A 22,942-nucleotide genomic window follows, 5' to 3' on the forward strand; every position below is an offset into this window, starting at 1 on the left:
GAATAAATTAGGAGAAACTCATCAAAAGAGTCAATAGCTTGGTAGTTTCCATCATGGGAGAGCAACACTCAGGTACCCACCCTGCCCAAGGCACCTAATTATGTATTACAGCCACCCTCCCTGGTAGTTCCTATCCTTGAGGTCAAAAATCTAATGTAAAAACCAGAAATTCCTTTAACAGGTTACAGTTTTGGCAAAGCAAATGAAAAAAGAAAAAAAAAATATTAGCTGGCACCATCAACTGTAAAGACCCTCAACCACTCACGGCTTTATACATCTTTAATTAGTATGAATTAACATGATTACTGATTTTATCAAATAGACTCCAGGGTCCAACACATCAGACTTCTTATTTCCTACGTGTATACACATTTTTCATTTTCCCAAAATGAAACCAGAAGCAATGTTCTAGGGTTCTTTTTCAATTCAGGGGATTTGCCAGTATTCCAAGAACAAGCCCCAGAAACTTAAACTCATTCAGAGAAGCCCCAGGCTGCAGGTGCCTCAGGCTATGAAGCACTCCTAGCTGCCTCAGACAGGAAACTAGGCAGGTTTAAGTGGCCCTTGAGCATAGTTCTGTCAGATTTTATCAAAATAACAAGTTCTTCCTGAGTAGCTTTTTTGGTTTTGATGATTTGGTAAGGCAAGAATTTTGTCTGGAGAAAATATCCAATTGTATTGATAGCCAATATTAGGGATTTACACTGGACCATACATTTCCTGTGAGGCTGGGGGTAAAGCCATGGTCTTCTAGCTTGCTTCACCATTTCCATACTCCCTTTAATATCATACCATGTCACCCCCATTTCAGCCCCTTTATTTCTCCTTCCCATGTTCCCCACACAGTCTCATGACAGAGACCTCTATGTCTGAGAACCTGTGTTTTTTTCCATTTAACCCATCTTCTTAACTATGCACACCTGTGGGGCCCTTATTCTATTCTTCACAGCCCTTTTCCTGAGATCATCTTACATAAAGACCCTCTCAGAGATAGAATAGCACCCCATGCATCTTGTCTGTGTGCTCCTTTCCTTCACCCTACAGTAGATGGTTCCTTCTCCCCTCCTGCCAGGGCTCCCCTGTCTTATTTAACATTCCACTTCCAACTGTCCCTCCTGCTTCCCCCAATGCCCCACCCCCCCCAGTTTAGTATCAACAGTAGACACCAACTATGGAAAAAAAAAACAATCACCAAACCAAACAAAACCCAAAACAACCAAAACTGTTAACCCACTGAAGCAAAGCTATGTGTCAGAGAAGTTGCTGTAGCTTGACCTAAAAGCAGTTACCAGGAACATGCTGGGAGAGAAACACCTGCACATCAAACAAGCCTGAGGAGAGATCAGGAGTGTGGCACCACATTCACCCTCCCAACTCTAGCTTGCATATTTTGGGCTATGCAACGCTTTGCATAAAGCATCAGCAAAAGGGAGAGATCACCTGACATCAAAACAGTCATAATCCAGGAAGCAGGAATATTCTCTTAACAGATTCAGCTGGTGTCTTATACAGCTTGCTACCATGAGATCTGCTTATCCTCACCCGTTTGGGACTTTTCTTTTTTCTTCTTACTCTGCATTGACTCAGCAGAGCTCTGGGCTTTTATTTTTTTCTTTTGTGTTCCCACCACCAAACCACAGTCTTTTGAAGATACAGCAATTGCCAGTTTCACTATAGTTAAAATAGCACTTCCAACTGAGCCAAAAGACTAAACATAGGTGTTGCTTGCTTGTAGGCAAATTGCTTACAACTCACTCAGCTTTTTGGATCAATGGAAAGAAGGAGTGGCAAATCTGCTTTCTGAGTTAGAGTGAGTGAGCAATGAAATGGGTACATTGCCCTAGCTTTAACAAGCAAGAAAAAAAAAAACACCAACCCCCTAACAATCATTCAATGCATGACAAGCTTGATGTCTCATCTCCCCCTGCCTATAGCAACAGTCTGCCAAGAAGAAAGAGACAAAATTGAAATACTCACGCATGTCACCAATTGCTCCTTTTGTGACATTTGTGGCTTTCCTTACTGTCACAGTGAATATGTGTGAATACTGGTGTTCTACCTGGAAGTCAGAGAGTTAGAAAAGGTTAAGCTCCAGAACAAAAAACAACCCATCAAAACAGGTTTCATTTTGTCCAAAAACTCTGCGAGAAATCACCCAGTCAAAACGTAAGTGAAACTCATACTGGATAGAGCATCTTAAAGCTGAACTGCACCCTGTAGCTTTACTGAAAGGTCAGTGCTTGTTTTTCCTGCAGCCACACCTACTAATCTTAATGAATAACACTCCTCCTCTCTACAGAGCCTGCTTTAAGGCATTTAGTCAGTCAGGGACAATGTGGTATAGTAAGAAAAAAAAAATAATAAAAGGGGGCTTTTTTTACAGTGTGCTTGGTTTTGTAATTGCCTTCCCCCAGTATAAAGAATGGGTGCAATTATTTCAAAGTATATGTTCTGGAAAAGATATGCATACTGCACACACAAGGGATATACTTAGTAATGCACAGAATATACCTTTCTGTACACACCAATATTCAAAGTGCAAGTGTCCTTAAGACAATGGAGACAAGGTGAAAAATCGGCTGTTAAAACATTCACAAGCAAATTTCAAGCAGCTTCTGGAGCTTCCTGTTTCCTGCAAAGCCTAAGCACATAGCAGGAGCTGCCTTTCTAACTGCAGATCTGACCTGAATGAACTAGGGAAGTAAAAAAGACATGAAATTAAGAAACACATGTTAAAACTTTAATGAAGAGATCAGTAACTCACATCTTTTTCACTTTACCTACATAGCCATAAGTTGGACCCACCTACTGAATACCACTACCAGAATGGCATATTGCAAGGGAGATGAGACAACATTGGCCTTTACTGGGACACAGTACAGAGGTTGTGGGTAAGTTTTATGTTATTGAACCAGGATCAGGTCTCACACAGTTGCCTCTCAGCACTTACATCTACACTGCTATCTTCAAGCCAGACCTACAACACTCAAGCTGTCCAACTGCCCACAGTGCCTAGATGTTGACTCACAAGCTGGTTCAACCTGGCGTGTGACCAGCTTGGTCTTCTGCAACAGAAACTCGGGCACCGGGTGGGGCCACCTCACACCTGAGCTCTGCTTCTACAGAGCATCAAAGAATGGCTGAGATGGGAAGGGACCACCGGGGTAATAGAGTCTACCTAGTTCAACCCATATGTCTTTGCTTTCAACAGTGGCACATGCCTCCACTTAAGCTACTTGCTGCTGCAACTGCTAGACATTACAAGGTGGTTCAGGTGGTTCTCATAGCAATTTCAGAACTGGTTGCTGCAGCCAAGCCCTATTATTTCACATCTACAACATGCCTACACCCAGAGACAAGAACCAAATTCGACATCAATAATACAAGTTTAAAAAAAAAAAGTTTGTCATCTAGAGGTCTTCAAAGGCACAGCCTCATCACCATGGCAAAAAATAACTAGGAGAAAATGCCCACAGTGACACTGAGGGTATGACTTCATCACAGGCACTAGCTAACCCAGACACTGAATTGTTGCATCTTTATTATGGCTGCAATCACCCACATGCTGTGATGACTGCTGGAGGCTCATTTCATGATAGTCTGTCCAGCAGCAAATTTCAACTCCTTTTCCCCTGTAAGCTGTAAGAGTTGTCTGGTTCAAAGAACAAGTAAGCAGGCAGAGGGGAAACTGTGGCAATGAAACTATTACAAGTGGTATACTGAAATCGTCATTGCACAGCAAGTGGTTCATCAACCGCAGTACAGCTGGAACCCAGACACTTCTTGAAAGTGCTCAAAGCTGTTTTATCAGTGTGCACCACCTGCGCAAGCATGTCAAATCGCTGAAGTGCCAGTTTCACAATGCAGCACTGCCCTCAGTTTGTTCACACAGACTGATGTAGTTCCTTTGTCATATACAACCTTATAATTAAAAGAAATAGCCCAAAGTACTAACACACCACCCTTCTCATTCTTTGCTGTTAAGAAAGAACCTGTCCTCACTAGAGGCCACAAATCAGAGGTCACTGAACATTTAGCAACAAGGAGGAGGATAGAGTTACAATTAAGTTACAAGTATGGGACATGGGTGTGCTAGATTTACTTCTTAGCTCTTAGGTGGAACTCATGCAGTTCTGGTGTAGTATCCCCATTTTACAGTCCTGACTATAAAACGGGGAGTACCCCCGTTTTTTTTGAGTATACAAGATGCTCACTAACAAAAAGCACTTCTTGCATCTCCTACTCCTACTTAGGAAACTCACATGACTAATAAAAATGCTTACCATCACTACCTTCTATTACAGGTTGATAACAGTTTTGCGAACGCTATGGTGAGAACTGCTTTTTGCTCACTTAAGCAGCAAACCCCACCATTCTAGCTGTTGTTTTGCCAAAAAAGTTAAGTCTAGTTTAAGATCTCGTATCCTCTGATCTGAATGCGAGTACACAGAGGTCTGGCAAAACAGAAAAACAGTATCTTCTTTCCCAATGCCTCACCTAAAATAACACATTGAGGTTTATAATTAGAGATATTAATATTTGGCCCTAATCACACAGTTGGAAGAAATTTGCCAGTACTAAAACAAATGATCTCCCTCTTAGTAAAACAAGAGAAAAAAAACAAAACAAAACAAAAAACCCTATATATACAGAGATATACAGGGAGCTCAGAGTCTAGATCTTTTCTTACACCAAAATAAATATTTTTCATTCAATTTAAGTGCAAGCGGAAATTAAGACAATTTTCCACTTAGGATCCAGTTTCTGAAAGTATCTCAAGGCTTAAACTAACAGCTAGCAGAACTTTCAGAAGTTTTTGGGTGTTTTTGTTTTTGTTTTTGGAAAGACTGAGTTCTAGAGAAGTCACATGCCCCCTGGAAATACCTCAAGAAACATACTGACTATGGATACCTTTAGAAATCCAGTCCTTGCTAGTTTAAATGACAAAGCTGCATTTTGTAAAGTGACTTCACCTTAAGCCTTGATAAAAATCTGTACATTGGCAACTCCTCAATTATCCTGAAAAATAGATGATAGTACATAAATCACTTAAATGTTGCAACATTGAGTGGAGCAACATCTGCATACCTTTAAAAATCTAAGATTAAAAATTTCAGAAGCTCTCAACTTAATAAAAAACCTAACTCCTAACACTCAAAGTCATCTAGCTTTCCATATGTGTTTCATTTCAATTCCTATTTCTCCACAAATTTTGAGAAGAAGGAAAAAAGTAAAAATATGCCCTCTCTGAACATGGATTTTCTGAATTATGGAAACTCCTATGGACAGTATCCACCCTTTACTGGTTCGATTTCCTAGTATCCTGCACAGCCATGGTTCAGTATCTCCTGTTCTCGTACCACACCTCTTCATCTCTTCTTACTCCTCCCTCTGCCTCATTTGCTCCTTACCCACCTTTGCCTGCTTTTTTTCCTCCCAGTAGAATTTCCCTAACTATCTGGTTTCCTCTATTTTTTATCTCACTTCATTTGTATGTACATAAATGCTACCAACTTCCCTACAACAGGACTGGGAAACAGAACAATGCACTAAGATCTGTTGTAACACAATCAGGTTTTACCTATGAACCTTCCGTGCTTACTGAGAAAGCAAGGGATTTGCATGCATTAATATAATATTTTTCATACCCCAGAATGCTGAGTCACAAAATGTAACCCAATCAGGAGATATACTTGCACACAAAATACCAGTCAGGAAGGTCTGGTATAGATAAGATTGTGTAATAAGTGTTTACCGCTTAGACTTAACATTAAGGACACTTGAGCTGACAATTGCCTTGCTTTCTTAAGTAAGAAATTGTCATGAATTCCATGGTCTTCTTTCACAAGGTAAGACAATTAAGACACATTCATGCATGCACACACAAATTTTGTCTTCGATTTTTCCCATTGCTACAATATTTATCTCCCATATCAGTGTTACTAAAAGCATGTTACGCATCTTAATTCTTTATTCACTGAATCTAAAACCATTTTTGATACAGTCAGTTCTGTCTGTACCCGCAGTAACTTTATGAATGCTTTATTTTATTCCTCCAAGTCTTTCATAAGCAATTTCAATTTTCAAATGAAGAAACCCGAGAAATTTCCATTCACTTTTCAAGCAATTATAGGATCAACTCTTGCATTAGCAGTGTTCCAGCACCAGCAATATTCCCACAGCAAGAGTTCAACATTGCCAGAGGACTGTGTATATGTTCCATTTTGTTCATTATCATATATATATATATATATAGGTACCAAAAAAGACCCTTCATGTGAATGATTCAATGAAATATTAACTAAGTGCCTCAGAGCACCCACAGAAGTACAGATCAAATGAAGCATTCCATCCAGGAGAGGGCACTGCTGCAGAAAGGAGTAAGTTTGAGTACTGTTATAACACTTAAATACAGACATCAACCTGAAACTGGTCTTTACAGCAGCATTCACAGAACTACGGAGTGAGTAAAACAACAGTTTGACATCTGCTGGCTGCAAATTCATGCAAAGGATATGACTGTGTGGGATAGAAACCACATAATTGATAAGGGATCATTTCAAGGAAGTATACACTGTATTTTTAGCAGTGTAAAAGTTCAACATTACGACAAATGTATGGTAACTATCTTTGAGTACATATCACTTTTCCTGATGTGAGATTATGCGACTGTTAGGAAAAGTGCTTCATATGAACACACCCAGCTTGTTTCAAGATTTCAGTTTGAGTAGGAATTGAATTTCACTGTTTACTTTGGAAAGCCACCCACGCAAAGATATGTGTGAATATTACAGCCAGAAGCCAACATTCAACTAGCTGCTGAGGCACTGCACTGGCTTGCCATGCAAAGGGCAGTTAGTTCTGCTCCCACTTCTCCTTTCCTTGCCCCTACTTCTCTACTTATACAGATTGTTCTCACATGGTCGTATTATTTCCTCAAGCCAGTTCTGACACCAGAGAATGAAACTTTGCCAACTTTTTCCATAAACTCAGCAAGGTCAATTGGCTCACCCCAATAACATACATTTGATAACTGGTACAAGGGATGCAGCAGGAACACCAGAATAAAGCAGGAAGTGGGGAGCAGGAGCTTTTGGGAGCAGCATGATGTTGAGTGGCACAGGTCATTCCACTGATACTTAGAGATTGCAGGCTATAGTTTGAAGATTCTCTTTGAATCAACATCACTGACACACACTAGTTTAAAATTTAAATATCCAAAATTTCTAACTTACCTCTTTATCCATGCTGATGAACAGAGAAAAATAGTTATTTGGCAATTAGAATTATACAAAAAAAATAATTGTACTGTAAGGGAGAAAGACACATGATGTTACTTTTGTATATCACATTTCAGGTTGACAATCAGTAAATTAGTGTGTGCGAAAACTTGTATGAAATAGTCAACTGCAGGACCTACGATGAAACACTTTGAACAGGCATGTCCTTTAGAACAATATCCTACAACATCATATCCATGAGGTGGTTGCTAGGAGCCAATATTCCATTTTGACTTACACATGAGCAATGATACTCAAAGCCATGGCATGCTTTTAAAAAGCTAGCTTGAATCTTTCTAATTTCAATCAAACTCCAGAGGAAATTTGCTCTAACTATGCTTCCATTATACTCTGACCTCACCATTTCTCTAAGGAATTAATAACTCTAATGCTGCACACATATTTCGAGCAAGTTCTCATACGGTACATTATACCAGACAGTATATACAAGACAGAATACAGGTAAGATTCAAAGCTACTCACCACTATGTGTTGATAAGGATCTATGACGGCCATTTTTGCTTTAACTTTTATTCAGGACTGTCAAATGTCTATTTCAATCCTACACAGAAGAAGCTTCCTAGTTTGTCAAAGCAGACTTCAGTATGACAGATCCTTTAACTATTAAAAAAAGCAAAAAAAAAAAAAAATAAAATCAAAATTCTTATGTTCTTTTTAAGCCATATTTTGTAACAAATTAGTTTTCTGACATTAGGAAGGTTCCACAATTCATTTGTTTACCAAGAACTTAATTTCATGTAAGCTACAGAGGTATAGATATTTACTTGCCTGAACTAGAGAAATTTTCTGTGCTTATTTCCTCTACCTTGGTGTAAGACCATGAACCAATTGTCTTGAATTCCAGTCATACAAATGTTTTTAGCAGCTCTACAGATAAACAAAAGAATAGGGCAATTATATTTATTACATACATTCAAATGTATATGCTTTCATGCATTACAATCCTTGTGCGGGAAAAAAAAATAAAAATAAATAACAATCACTAGTTAATTAGCCCTTTTACAGTAGTGACAAATTCCTGGTTCCCACACTTTGCTCATGGATTAAAGTGCTCACACGGTCAGGACAAGACGAAGGTCCTCTTTTTATCCTCCTTTCTGTACAAGGTGAGGTACAAGGCTACGTCCTGCACTCACCTCAAGGAACATGAATTTTAGAACTAAAAAGCCAGTTAGACAGCATAAGCACAACAGTTAGCAACTTGCACCAGACAACCGCAACCCTCCATAGTAAGGGTCTGTTTAGGCATTTTAACACAGCTTTTCATATCACATTCACTTTGAAAGCTTTTTCCACAAGAGCAAATTCCCAAAGTCACACCCAACTGCACCTAAGAAAATAACAGAAAACAAATTCCAGCATCCAATCCACAGCAACAGCACGGGAGAGCTCATTTGGCAGCTGCCCATTTAACTACAAACAGGCAGCAATGGTGCCCTCTGTAAACCTGGGAAGGGAATTCAACAGAAGCTGTGTATAACCTCACTGGACACCCCAGCTGTCAAGAGATTGATAAGAGGCTTCGATGGGCAAACTGCAAACCAGCTTTGTGAAGATTTCTACTGAAATCAGGGGTTACCAGAGGCCTTAAGCTTCAGAACTGCTTCCAAGCATCAAAGTAAAACATACTAAGAAACGTATTAAGAGAGGTTATTCCTTTCCGCATCTCTAAAAAAAAAAAAAAACAAAAAAAAAAAAACACACACACAAAACCCCACACACCAAAAAAAAAAGACAAGAAAAAAAAAGAAAGGAAAAAGCACCATATGGGGCTTGGTCTTACAGAAACTATTCCTTATCCTCAATTTTGAAAGAGCAGAATAAGCCTTAAACGATGATTTATGTCACTCCAAAACCCTTACTCTTAAGCAATTGCATGCAGGCATTTCCATAAAAATTTTGTTTATTATGATCACTAGAACAATACAATACAATACAATATCCTTTCTTTAATCCTGTCAGCTCTAACAATAGCTTGAGGCTAGAAATTATCCTGGGTTTATTTTTTTTATTTTTCTTTTTTGTCTAAGGAAGTCTGAATAAGAAAGATTTTAACATACATTCAGTTCATGGTTTTCGCTGAAGGCAGCTCAGCGCCAGGGCAACAGGAACAAGCCACAATAAAAAGTAAGTAGTTTTTCAGGCTTAGAGGAAAAATCTGAAACACAAGAATCCACCATTGTTTCTCCTACTGCTCTAATAATTACACAAAGACTTGGTTTTATTACAAATCTATCCGGCAAATTCATCAGTGGTGCAAACAGGCAGATTAGAGGGAAGTAACATTGTGTTGATAGACATATTGCATAGCTGGTTTGTTATATTCAAGTTTATTTTACCTTGGGTCCTACTTAAAGCATGACATTGGAGAACCTTGGTAAACAAGCCCTGCTGTATCAGTTTTTGAGGAACTGCTGCAAAGTTGCAATCAAGAAAAGGGCAATCAAAAAAAGGGAAGAGCAAGGACTATCCAAGCACTGTAATGAAGAGGAAGTTTGTAAGTCATAAACCAGAAAATACACCGTTACCCCTAACTGCACAGTCAACTACCAACAAGTTACCATACTTGTTTTTAGAGGATGCAGGAAAGCAAGCTGAGGATACTGCTCTATCTGCAGAAATAAGAAAATGGGTTAGGCTTAGGATGTGAAGCCTGGTTCAAGTTATTTGTCTAGCATCCCAAAGGCAGAGTTCCAGTTCTCCAGATCATCACTCAACTGGTCAACTGGCCGAGACATGATATCATCCTCTCTTTTCTTGTAACCCCCTGCCTCATTTATTTCAACATCTGCGGGAAAAACATTTGTGCTCTTTCAAAACAACAGTGTCTGACTACAGAGACGTAATAAATCCCCAAGCACTGTCCATCATCCTCCATGTTGAATGACGCAAGGATCACGCAGACAGACAAATATGAAATCACATAATTAACAACTGTATCACAAACACACATGCACAAACAGCGAGCTAAAGATATATAGCCAGACTCTCTGAAAAGGGTCAGGCAGCAAGTAGTTCATGATGTGGTACATAAAGCTTGATATCTTGGGTTTCCATACAGCTCTAACCAACAGCGTAACAGATGCCAGCCATAGACATGCTGGTATTATTCCAAATTGGAGCTCTTGGTTTGCTGTCTTAATTACAGTCTTTCACATGTGATATACAGAGGCAAAGACAGGCATCCAGTGCTATTTCAGACACACAAGTGTCACTGAGACACCCCGAGGCTGGCAAATGGACAGGTATCCATGCTCTGCCAGAAGCCAGCAGGACATTTGAAGTGGTAGCAGACATCTGTGTTTAAGTGACCTGAATACTTATGTCCATTACAGTGGATTTCACCAAAATCAGAATTACATGACCCTAATATAATTACACCACACGTTTTACAAGCTTGCACTACATTATCAATAGAATTTTGGTGAAGCACACTAATGCATTTCTGCATCTAAAAATCTCAGTGTGGCAGAGGAGCGAAAATGCTATTACACACATCAAGCGCCACAAAGAAAGTCTTGAAGAATGTTTACTTCAAATGTCTGCAGTAAGAAGAGCTGTGACCTCAAAATTACCTCACTTAACACTACTACTATACACTGTGCATTCCACAAAGTCTAATAGAAAAATCCTCAACTAATTAAGGACTATAACACAAGCACAAAGAGCTGAACTCCAGTTGAAGCTGGTGGCAAACCAGCCCTTGACAGATTGCAGGTGAAGTAGCACTTCTAAGTCTCTAAAGACATTTTAACATTATTAACATACATTGTTTTGTTTCTCTGATATCTGGTAATATTGCAGCACCTGTGAACTGTGCTGTTGCCAGGTCTGATAGAATTCTTTCATAAAGTACTAACAAAAAGTATCTTGCAGGCAGTGCCTCTGCAATAACAGAAGCATAACTTATGTCAATTCATGCAGTATCACCAAAATTAACTAAGCTGGCCAGACTGATCGAGGATCAATTTCTTGATTTTTTTTTTTTTTTTTTTTTTTTTTTTTTACACAAACGTCAAAGTTTACAAAATACCATGGCAAACACACCTCTTGAACGGTTACAGTTTAGCTTGGTCATATAATACAAAGACAACTTTCTGTTAAATTTCTAAATCTCCCTTTCATCCAAATGTGACCTCTACTTTTATCAACCCAAGAGCATTTAATTTCAGTTTCAGACATCAACAGTAACAAGCTATTAGTGGATAGGTGAATTGCTGTTTGAAATCAAGACAATTCTGTAACCTTGATTCATTTTTACTTGATACGACAGACTGAAATGGATAAAAGGTTATTGTCTCTAAAGACCAACAAATAACAGAGCAATTCCATAAAGAGTTACACACACAGAGAGATTATTACTCCAACATTTTCATCCTTTGTGTTGATTCAGTAAATTCCTGCAGATACTTCAGTTTTACAGGATATGCCCAGGAAAAAGGACAAGAAGAATAACGAGATTTTCCCATTTCACGCTGAGCATGAGCTTACTCCACAGTTAGTCTCACCAAGGGGAAGAGCTCTCAAAATGGGCAAAGCACAACAATACAATATAAATGTCACCACCAGGGTAAGTCCTCAATATTGTTAAGAGGAAAAGTCATAAGGAGATTGTTTATATCAAGCTGGCCAATTCTTAAAAATCAAAAGACCTGGATAATTAAAAAAAAAAAAAAGAATAAGTGTGACTCACTGGTACAGTCATTAATGCTTAATCTAGTATGATAAGAATAAGGGGTACAGGATAAGCTAAGTATTGACTCAGGCTTTTGGTATGAATGTCACCATCCATTTTTATCGTATCAGATAACGGAATTTTATTTGGTTAGATTGATCCTGTGATTGTTTAACAGAAATAATAAATAATCTGTTTCTACATGATTTTACCCAGCATCCTGGAAAATCACTGTAATGGTATTTCTTAATTTAGGTCTTTCCACACAAAAAACAAGGTTCACCTCTTACTCTGTGTAGAGCTCCCATTGCTCCATTTTCATCACAAATTAAGAAGTATATGCTTTGCTGATATGCAGTGACTGTTCTTCCCATGCCTTGCTAAGAGAGCATGGGTGGCAGGAAGGACTGTAAGCACATTCTGGGGTGAAGTTTGGCAAGGAAGTTGGTACAACATAAATAGTGAGACATGAGATTTTGAGATTGGGAAACCACATTTGACTTCCTGATAAAAAGGATGTAGTAGATGAATGAGATTGTGAATCTCTTCTTGAAAGATGACCTGTTCGCCTGTAACCAATTACTGAAACTAGGGGTGATACAGAGTAACTAAGATTTCCTTTCAGTAAAGAGAGAATGCTATAAAACACCCTAGCAGGGCTGAAAGTCTGGAAACATTGCAGAAGCCAGGAACAAGATAAATTTCAACCCTATCTAGTGCTGGAGGCTACTTTAGAGGCCAAAAGTGAGGAAGACAAACGTGGCAAAAAACCCCAACCAACCAACCAAAACCCAAAACAAGCAGACAAAAAAAAAAAAAAAAAAAAAAAAATGGAACAACCCACAATCAAGGTAGTTCTCTATATACAGCAGTCCATCACCTCCTGGAGAACTCCACATTAGAGTAATCTCCTGTGACAGGAGGCAAGACTAGCAAGTCAGAGGAAGTCAGATGCATTCCTGTAATACACTTCATTAAGCTGGATTTAGCCTAAAAGAAGAGAAATAAATAAAAATCTCTATCTTACATTCTTGAATGAATGATTTTACCAAGAGGAATATTAACATTTAGGATCAGGCTCAGTCACCATAGGTTCATGAAGGGCAGGTCCTGCCTGATCAACCTTTCTACAAAAAGGTGACCCACCTGGTTGATGAGGGAAAAGCTGTGAACATTAGCTATTTGGACTTAAGCAAAGCATTTGACATGGTTTCTCACAGTGTTCACCTGGACAAATTGGCTGCTCATGGCCTGGGTAGGTGCATTATGCCCTGGGTTGGAAACTGGCTGGATGGCAGAGACCAAAGAGTGGAGCTAAATGGTAGCACATCTAGATGGCGATGAGTCATTAGTGATACCCCCCAGCATTAGGTGTTAGGGCCAGTGCTGTTTAACATCTTCACTGATGATTTGGATGAGGGGATTGAGTGATTCTGCGAAAGTTGATCTGAATAAATTCAAAGTAAGGACTTAATTTGAAAATGAAGGAGTTCCCTGAGTTAACATAGTCAAATTAGCTTTTCTCCAACATCTTATATTTTACTTTTCTTGAAATAAAATTAGAAATAAATTTAAAAAAGGCAAATAAAAAAGCCTTGAATATTAACAACAAAAAAAAACCTCAAGCAAACAGAAAAAAAGTTCATCTGAGGGACTCCAAGAGTACTTCAAAAGTGGCAAAGATCGCTGCCTTTTGCTAAAGAAATCCAAGCCACAAGACAGATAGCTCAGATAGCAGAGCCTCAAAATTCGTTAAAAAACCTCAAGCAGCTGATCAGTAAATCCCCACTGTGTGCATCCGACTCCCTGTAGAGTATGTGGGAAGCAGCTAGCTTGTTTTTCCAGCAAGAAAGCCAAAACACAAAGAAGAATGTGAAAAATCTGGTGGAATTTCCATGAAGGAGAAGAATTATTAGACTATATTCCCTGTCAAAACAATCACAGTACACTAGTCAAGTCCACCTATTATTGAAATAATTTCAAAAAGATCATCCATGCAGGCTATTTGTTATATACACTCTGCTATTAAACAAAAGGAAGGTTGAAAAGTATCCAGCATTTATGTACATTAGGGTTTCAGAATTTAGTTATTCCACAAAAAAATTCATGTATGACAGGTATCCATTTAAAGGCATTCTTACTTTTAGAAGCAATAGAGAACAAAACCTCACCTTTAAAGATAATAGGTGCCCCAAGTACCTAGCACATTTGAGAGTTTAAGCTAGGTTCTCAGAAACAGAAAAGCTTGATACCAGTGGCAGCTTTAAAAGCATTGCAAAAAATGCAAACAAATAATATCTTCTAAAATTAAAACATATACCTCTCCAGTGCAACACTTAACTGGACAGAGTTGCTTGTTGAATATATTCCTTTAACACTTAAGTGAATGGAAGAAAAACCTCTAATGCATTTAATTCTTACCTGTACCTTTGGCAAAACTTTCTCTACTGTGCTGGTCAAGAACTGTTGCCTGCCAAAACTTCCAGGAACTCCCTTTAAGAAGCCTTATTGGTACTGTGTAAAGAACTGTTGTTGAATGTCTTAGGGCACTAGATTTAGATGCCAAAGATCTCAATCCAAACCCCTCACTCTTCCTTGGTGAGAACACGGAGGTCAGAAAACTTCTAATATCTCTAGGCTAATGCTTTTAAAAGATTTTAATAGATCATGAGAGTTTGCTTCTTACATATCTTGAACTTAGCTATGCCTTCATTTCTTTTATTGCTTCCCTGCTGTAAAATAGGGATGGCATTAAATAAATAAATAAATAAATAAATACCACAAAACTTTAGGGAAAATACTAGAATAAATTTTAATGTAAGCTTTTATGTTTGACTTCTAGGGGAAAAGACAAGCATACAGAGCTGCCCAATGCTCTCAGGCTTCAACTGCAGATGATAGTCCTTCTGCATTAAAGTTATGCTGTGGTTATACACAAAAGAACAACTTCAATAATAGCTAAAAAATGCAAGGAGATGGTGAATGTAACAGATGGCTTCTGTTCAGGTAACACATGTCTACAGTAAAACAAATGTTTGCCTAATTTTCAGCTACATTTTCTTTAAATAGCTTTTAAAGGGTTTTTTTAATTTAACTAGATCCAGAGCAAGTTATCCAAACTGTTCTTTCCTTCTGAACTTCCTGACATTTCAGTGCCAACTGTAACACCAGCCAGCACACACAAGCTATGCCTTGCTGGCTCTGCAGGGATGGATAAAAGACTGCACACAGAAGGTGTGTTTCACCATCTCATACTCATCACGTCTGTACAACATGAGTCATCATCAAAACTTTCATGTTCTGGTTTTGAACCATTTACTCAAAATATGAGCTCTGGTCACTGTCTGCAATAAAGAGGATAATTGTGCTGCACTTCCTTTGGTCTATATGGTCATAACATTATAAAGCATGACAAAGTAGAGTGACTCAAGGAAATTTGTCAGGACTTTCTAGTAAAAGTAGTCATGAGCAAACTCCTGACGCTGAGATTTTTCAGCCTTTAAAATTATGTGAGTAAAATTTATACGGAAATACTTTATGGCTACTGCCAGCTGGAGTTTGAGTAATATAAACGTATGTTTTACACACAAGCACAGACACAAAGGCACCTATAGGCATCTTTCCTCCATACATTATACTCTTGAGGGGAGAGACTAAATGGTAAACTTATACTATGAGATTATTCTTTTCATTTTTCATCTACAAGTAATTTTATAATCAGCTGACTTAACAAATAAATATTAGACCTAGCAGGATAGCCCAACTGCCCTTACTGTTTTAAGAAGTCTGTGGCTAGACACTTTTGCAATAGAAAGTGCATGAATACCAGTGGTCTTCATCTAACTCCCACCCTTCACACAAAGTCAAACAGCCTGGGGCAAAGCCTGCCTGACACCACACATCTGAGTCTCCAGCCAGAGAGACCTTCAGTCCAGAATCTGAGGCAGTCACAAAAAAGCTTTGGAGTTACCAGCTTGTGTTTGAAGCTAAACATACACCACCAAAGCCTTTGCTCAGGGATTTTGATTTTGTCTAAGAATTCAAGTGAGACTTTGTTGCAGCTCCTCTACAGCCCTCCTCTCCCAGCTGGAGAGGGTAAGCAGCAGGCTGTCTTTCTGCTCTGAGACTGCACAAGGGACTGGCACGTTATTCTGCCCCTTCTTGAGCTTCCTTTTTCTTCAGCATGCCCTCACTACTTCTGAGGCTCTCAGTTCCCTGGTCACCTCTGCCACCTGTGCTCCAGCCAACAAGTACCTGTACCTGCTCTCCTCATAGGACTATAGTGGCAGTGTTGAAAGGACTTGAATTTTCTGCTCCACCATTTTGACCAAGTTCAGAGTAACAACAGCAAAAACGCCAAGCTGCTGCAAGAGCTCTTCTGCAATCTCTCAGCTGATTTAGCCAGAAAGCTTTGAATTGGGTGACGCTTCATTTTTAGAGAACTCTCTCCAGTGCTAATGTTACCAATGCAAGTCAAGCCCTGAGGGGACAAGGGGAAAGATCTAAGCTACTATTAACATTACCAACTATGGCTTTGGACAGGGGTTAAAACTGAAAATAACATTTTGATTTAATACAATTATTGGAAAATTTTCAATTGATCATAAATAAGAAGCTATAACAAACCTTACTGTAATCTGATTCTACCAGTAGTAAGAGATTAGCTACACCAGTGGTTACATAAAGCAATCAAAACCCATAAAACTAACAAAAAAGCAGTAACTGCTAGGTACCCAGACCTCAATTGTGGCCTTGGAATGCAATACAAACAATCTAATTCAATAAGGAGCCACAGATAATGACTCAAGAAGCAAATGGACAGAAATCAAAGTCAAGAAGAAACCCCACATTTACATATTCCCTTGTTAAAATAGCTTTGCACAATTAGGGAGGTAAGGGGGACATTCATACTGTTCTCTGAGGTATAGAGGACTGGTCAGCCAGAGAAAGTTCAGCAAAACTTAGATGAACAGTGACTACTCTCTTACCAAAGTAAGTTGTAATTTATTTATTTGTTAAGACACTGAGGATTTACTACCTTCCCTGCCTACTCAAAATCTTTCTCAGCATATTAAAACACCAGCAGATGTGTCCACTCTGTGCTGAAAGGAAATGACTGCCACATATTAAAGGACAAAGGAATACACAGTAGAGATGTTCAAGAACTTTTCAACAAGAGTTTTTGTTCCAAAAAATGTCCATTTGTCAAGGCAAAAAGCTGTCAGAGAACTACATCAGTTTTATTAAAACTCTTTTGGGGAGAGTTTAATCAAATTTATGCTCAAAACTGAAGTTAATTCAAAATAACCAGTCTGTATGTGGCCAGGTCACTCTTAGGGGAGACTAAAGTTCACTTTTCCACATTATTCATTTCAAAGCAAACATTAATTTTAGTCTCCCTCATCCCTGATGCTTATTCTTTTGCTGGCTCTTCAGGGACATAATACCAAGTAGCAGGGCTGACCCACAGTCAACTACACATTCTACTCTAATATGCATAAAATTTAGGGACAAATTCATCTGAAATATGCAGAAAACAGGTTGAACACTCCTTTCCTCCTCCACACACCAGTGTGTTTGCCAGCACTCACCTGCTCTGCTCTACTTAGCTCCATCATCATCCATCAGTTTCCATCAGAAACATTTATACATTACAGCTGATCATAGACAGGCCTACACAAAGCAGTGATTTTAAAAAGAAGATGGAACTGGAGAGAGAAGCTAGACTGGGTTCATATGATCCTTCTTACTTTGCACTCACAGGTGAAAAAAGTTTTACAAGCAACAAAACCTGTTTTCCTTCAGCTTTAGCATACCAAACATCTTCATACTTGCATTATTTTAGTTCCTGAATTATAAGAGATAATCCTCAGAGGCACATAAAAGATAAGCCAAGAAAAAAAAAAAAAAAAAACAAAACCCCACATCTTATTTTTTTTCCAGACAACACCAAATAATAAAATTCATTGTAATCATAGTGGCTATTTTTCACAACAGTGTGGATTCTGGGAAGGGAGAATGCATAAGAGAAGACTATGAAAAGTGGTTTCAGTTTTTTATACATGATTTTTTTTTTATTGAATGACTAGGAAGAAGCTATTTAATTTCTTTATATCAAAAACACCCTTATAAAAATTAAACCTATATTTACTAGGCCACAAGAAAGTTGAAGACCTCATTAAATTAATAAATTTGGTATTCTTTGAAAAAGCAATTTAAGTATAAAAAGCCAAGTAATACTGGAAGTATGTCATAGTTAAATGTAATCAGTCATTTACCAGGAAGGTATGTGCTATTCAAAGTGGAAAATGACAGAGAAATGCAAGATGTTGGAAGATTTTGCAATTAGTAAAGAACTGGTTATTATTAATGTCGGCACAGACATCATGCCAACATCCTACAGGAACCTTAAACTGCCTGGTGAAAAAAACAAGTCTGCCAGTGTCACCACTGAACACACACAGCGTTTTCACAGGGTCCTTGATTTGTAGCTGCAGGGGTTTGGTTACATGAAGAAGTATTTTTCCACATAAGACAACACCCAAAAACACCATGGTTGCGAAATCTTAGCACATTCATGCCTTTACCAAAGGAAAAAGGGGTGTTGCACTTAGTGCATGATTAAAAACCATTATCAATTCTCTTTGGATTAGGAGGAAAAAGGGAGATTCAAACAAAAAAACAGCGTAAGACTGGCTAGTTCCATATTTTACAGAATTGCCTAGGTTGAGATACGATGCAGATGCTCATATCATAGCAGGCATCCATATTTATGAATCTTTAAATAGAAGTATCTCTAAAAGCACATTATCTTTTACAATTCTCCATTATGGGTTATTCTTAAAAGATATTACACAACAGTAACAATCAGAAAGTTTCAAATTAGTTACATTCCACAGGTCTAGACAGTCACCTACTCGTCAAAACGATTTGTAGCTCTGTGGGTTCTTTTTCCCCTAACAGGACTACAACATTAGGCAGCAGCTGCTGATTTTGTATAAAGTTATACTTTTCCATGCTGAATACAAAGGCACAATTTTTCCGATGGAGTATGCAAAGCAATGGTTCAGGCAACAGGGAAAGCTTCTTCATATTTCATACAACTGCCTACAGGTGTTGTTTTCCCACTGGTGCTTATGAAGTTTGGAATAGGCCAAAATGAATCCTGTACTTTGGAGCATTTATTTTTAGCATCCAGTAAGTTAAATGCATTAAAAATACAGTTCTAATAGTTAAGACCCGTATATAATCTATAACCCTGAGACACGGACAGGGAGGAGAAAATAAAAATATTAAAAAATAAATATATTTACATTTTCAGAAAAATATATATATATTTGTGTGTATAAATATATATACATGCACACATATATAAAATACAAGAAAGAAACCAAAACCACACACTTAATCTACAAGTCTTTCCCAAACCCAGATTTTTCTATTTAATAGTCTAGTCAATGCAATGGACTAGACAGGATGATATAGTCTATACATTCACTGTGCTGCTTACTCCATAATCTCCATCTACCCCAGCATTCCACTTATCAATCTTGTTCATCATGCATGTCTTCAGATATGCAATCACTTGGGGGCTGCAACTGTCACTTATGACAGAAATACATATTTGTACAGATGATCTTACAATCTCTGTGTATACAAATATATAGCTTTATAATTATTGTAAACATGAAAGGACAATTTATTATAAAAGTACACATTCCTACAGATCTTGGCTAAATATATAAGACTGTTATAACTGACTGATAATACTAATAGAAAAAGTAATAAAAGTTTTATTGATTTATGCTGAGATCATTTAAAGGAAAATATTAGATAAATATCAAAGATGAGTAAGTTCAGCGGTTTTACTATCAGATAACCACAAAAAACACAAATGTGACTGAGTCAAACCATGTGTAGCTCTGAACTTGTCTATATGGAAGCTTTTGACATTGTATTTTCTATATCCTTCCTAAATCTGTATATTTAGGGATGGAAGCTGCAATGATGGAAAGACAATGATTTGTGTTCGCAAACAGCCTGCTTTATATTTTGAAAAACGTGCTTTCCGCATTCTAAAGTGGTGAAAATAAATAATAAGCAATATTTAGCTTAGTAATCCAGCCTATAAGCATCTGCCAAAGTAATTTTGTTAGCAGCAGACAAAAAGAAGCTCTGTATTCTTTGCTGCAAGTTCTAGGATGCACCATTGCCAACAGTAACACTCTTTTGAGAGGAGCTTGCACGTCAAAATTTAAAAAGTGCTTGGGAAGAGATGTGTGAAGCACACTCACAGACACCCAAGGTAGGATTCACCTCACTTAACCTCAAATGCATACTATTTATGCTTAGCTAGCTGAGAAAGAAGCATTCCTAGGACATAATTTATGTGACTTCTTAGATACCTGCTCTAAGTATCACACTAATTTCATCCTGGAAGCCCCTGGTTTTCCTCTAGGGATTATTTGGACAACTCACACACTTCTACACCATCTGTATTTGTCAATCCAGATCACAAAAGCTCCCATTACTACACATGCTGACAGTCTGGGAAGCCCCAGCACACAGCAAAAGCATGAGCTGAGATGGGAGGTGTCATCTCAGTAATGATCTTTCCAGGAAAGGAAAACATACTGAGAGAAAGCCTTCAGTGTCTGCGCAGCCCACCACACCCACCAGCTGATACAGGACCAACACAAGTTTCAGAGTTACCACTGGTGACAGCCCATGGATTTCATTATGAACATCAAAAATAAGGAATAAAATTTGTACAGTGATAGCCCCATCATCTATAAATACGTATCTGATATTTTCCCCCTCACCAACACTGTGGTCTTTCTTATAGAAATCATCTCATTCTACACAATTCTTTCATAGTAAAGAATTAATTGATATTCCTAAGGGAAGTCCACCAATTCTCACATGCAGTATTGCCACAATATATTCCATTTCCAAAAAGTTAGGCTAAAGTTTAAATGTTCGTTAGTTACTTTCACTTTCTCAAAACCTGCTTGAACGAAAAAAAAAATAAAAAAAAAAATCATTCCTTCTATGTTTTTGGTGCTTTGTTTGCTCTCACTTTGTGGGCCACTTTCATATGTCCTACAGACCACCTCCCATTCCTGCACCATGGGCTGAGTAACCCTGCTCCAGACATTGACACACAGGCTACTGGAAATTGGTACAGTCGGGAAATTCGTATCATTTCTCTGAGGTAAACAGTAGATGAAAGCCCTCAGGAAAGTCTGAATACTAGGGTGGGTTGAGGTGGTTTTTCTTGGTTTGTTGATTTTGCTGGCCTTTTAAAAAAAAAAAAAAGAAACAAAAGAGAGTTCTTTTGAAAGTATGCTGTTACTACATCACATTATTACAACCTAGGGCAGTGATGAGATCATTTCCATTACTAAGACAGGTTCTGGGATTTGTTTTTCAGACTAGTGAGAAAGATGCAGTTATATCACTGAGGCATAGCAAACACACAAGAGTTCATCACCTCTCAGGAAGATGACAGCCAATTCTGCTGCCACTGCCCATGAAGTCAAAGCAAAATTCTTTCACAGATTACATGGAGCTTATGTTTAGAAAGAGGCAAATGAAACAAAAACAGATCAGTTATAAACTCAGTTTAAAAGCATGTATTGTGACCGGTCCCCCAGGCTTTATCTGGGAGCTGAAACACCAGCTGAACCAGAGCTGCAGGAAAGTACTTGATTTTATTGTTTAAATCATCTCCAGACTGTAAATCACATATTTTTTACATGTACTTGTCTTTAAAGCAACCACTGAAACATGGGCTTCCCCAACAATGTCAAGTAAGGAATTAGTCAAGAGTTCAGTTTTATTCCCTCAAGGTCACTATCCTTCCTAGGATACGGCCCCTTGGATAAGGGGACTTTGATCTACACTAGTATTTTATATCAGGTAAAGAATGAAGTTGAATTTAATCTCCAGTCTCTCAACTCCACACACTAACCACAGGGCATACAGTACTCTGAGCTTCTACCTGTTGTGCTAGAAAGTACAAAACATGAGAAAATACTTAGTTTTCTGTGGAAACTAAGTTTTCATATGCTTGAATTTCAGGGTACAAGCAGGAGACACCTCCTTCTCTCACCACTATATGAGTCTCTCCCTGATGTTTTCCAGCCCAAGCCATTCGATTTACCTAATTCAATTTGAATTCACAGTTCCCAAGTTTCTATAACGGTGTCAGTTCTACTGACAATGCCATCCTTTTCCAACCTATGGGGAAGTCACCAAAGTTCTCATATACCCAAATATGGCATGTCAATTAAAATAGACTCAAACAGAGCCATTCCTATTGCTCCTGAAGTAATGTGCACCTGCAAAGTCATTGCTACATTGCATTGGATTGAGTCCTTTGGTATTGTCAGGAATACATGCCAGGGAAGAGCAGAAGTTATCCAAAATGTCAGTGAAGCTTGCTCAATGGCTTTGCAGGAATACCTCTGAAGGAAACAGTGCTCACCCACACTGATTATTTTTCCCCTATGTATGACTAAAAGGTGTGAACTGAAGTATACAGAGGCAAAGCCAGATTGGCTGAAACATTTCCCATCCTAGCTATTTTAAGCCAGCTGACAAAAGTAATTAGTCAAAGTATCATGAAAATACAAGAAGGGCACATTATGATAACTATGTTCAATAAAACACATTCAGGTTAAGATGAAATCAAGTATGCAACCATACTGAACTTATATTTTCTTTCTCCTCTAATTCTTCTAAGAGGAACAAGTCATAAGCAGCACTTGGTGCCAAGAGTCACACTGGTATTTTTCCAGTGCAGTTTAACTGGCCAGGCAGGAGGAGATTAAATTATGTGATTCAAGAATATTTCCATTTCTCTTTTGTTATGTATCCCTGCCATAGCAGAACAAGAGAGTGCAGAAAGGTTGTCATAAAGGGACAATGTGGAGATTTTGAGAAACAACAATGGCAGAGGAAC

General features: G+C 38.3%; 1 protein-coding gene across 3 annotated transcripts in view; it reads right to left on the minus strand.

Moving 5' to 3' along the window:
* PLA2G4A (phospholipase A2 group IVA) overlaps nucleotides 1-22,942 on the minus strand; it is an 82,604-nt gene that overhangs the window by 57,896 nt on the left and 1,766 nt on the right. The window contains exons 2-5 of one of the 3 annotated variants that reach the window (XM_065673849.1): nucleotides 9,362-9,459; nucleotides 8,070-8,168; nucleotides 7,764-7,901; nucleotides 1,978-2,059 (exon numbers count right to left, since the gene is read on the minus strand). In XM_065673849.1, coding sequence (XP_065529921.1) covers nucleotides 1,978-2,059; nucleotides 7,764-7,796 — 115 coding nt within the window. In that variant the 5' untranslated portion in view covers nucleotides 7,797-7,901; nucleotides 8,070-8,168; nucleotides 9,362-9,459. The remainder of the gene's footprint in view (nucleotides 1-1,977; nucleotides 2,060-7,763; nucleotides 7,902-8,069; nucleotides 8,169-9,361; nucleotides 9,460-22,942) is intronic. The other 2 variants (XM_065673848.1, XM_065673850.1) reach the window with 2 other exon arrangements.

Source organism: Lathamus discolor, chromosome 3 (genome assembly GCF_037157495.1).
Source record: "Lathamus discolor isolate bLatDis1 chromosome 3, bLatDis1.hap1, whole genome shotgun sequence".
NCBI lineage: Eukaryota > Metazoa > Chordata > Aves > Psittaciformes > Psittacidae > Lathamus > Lathamus discolor.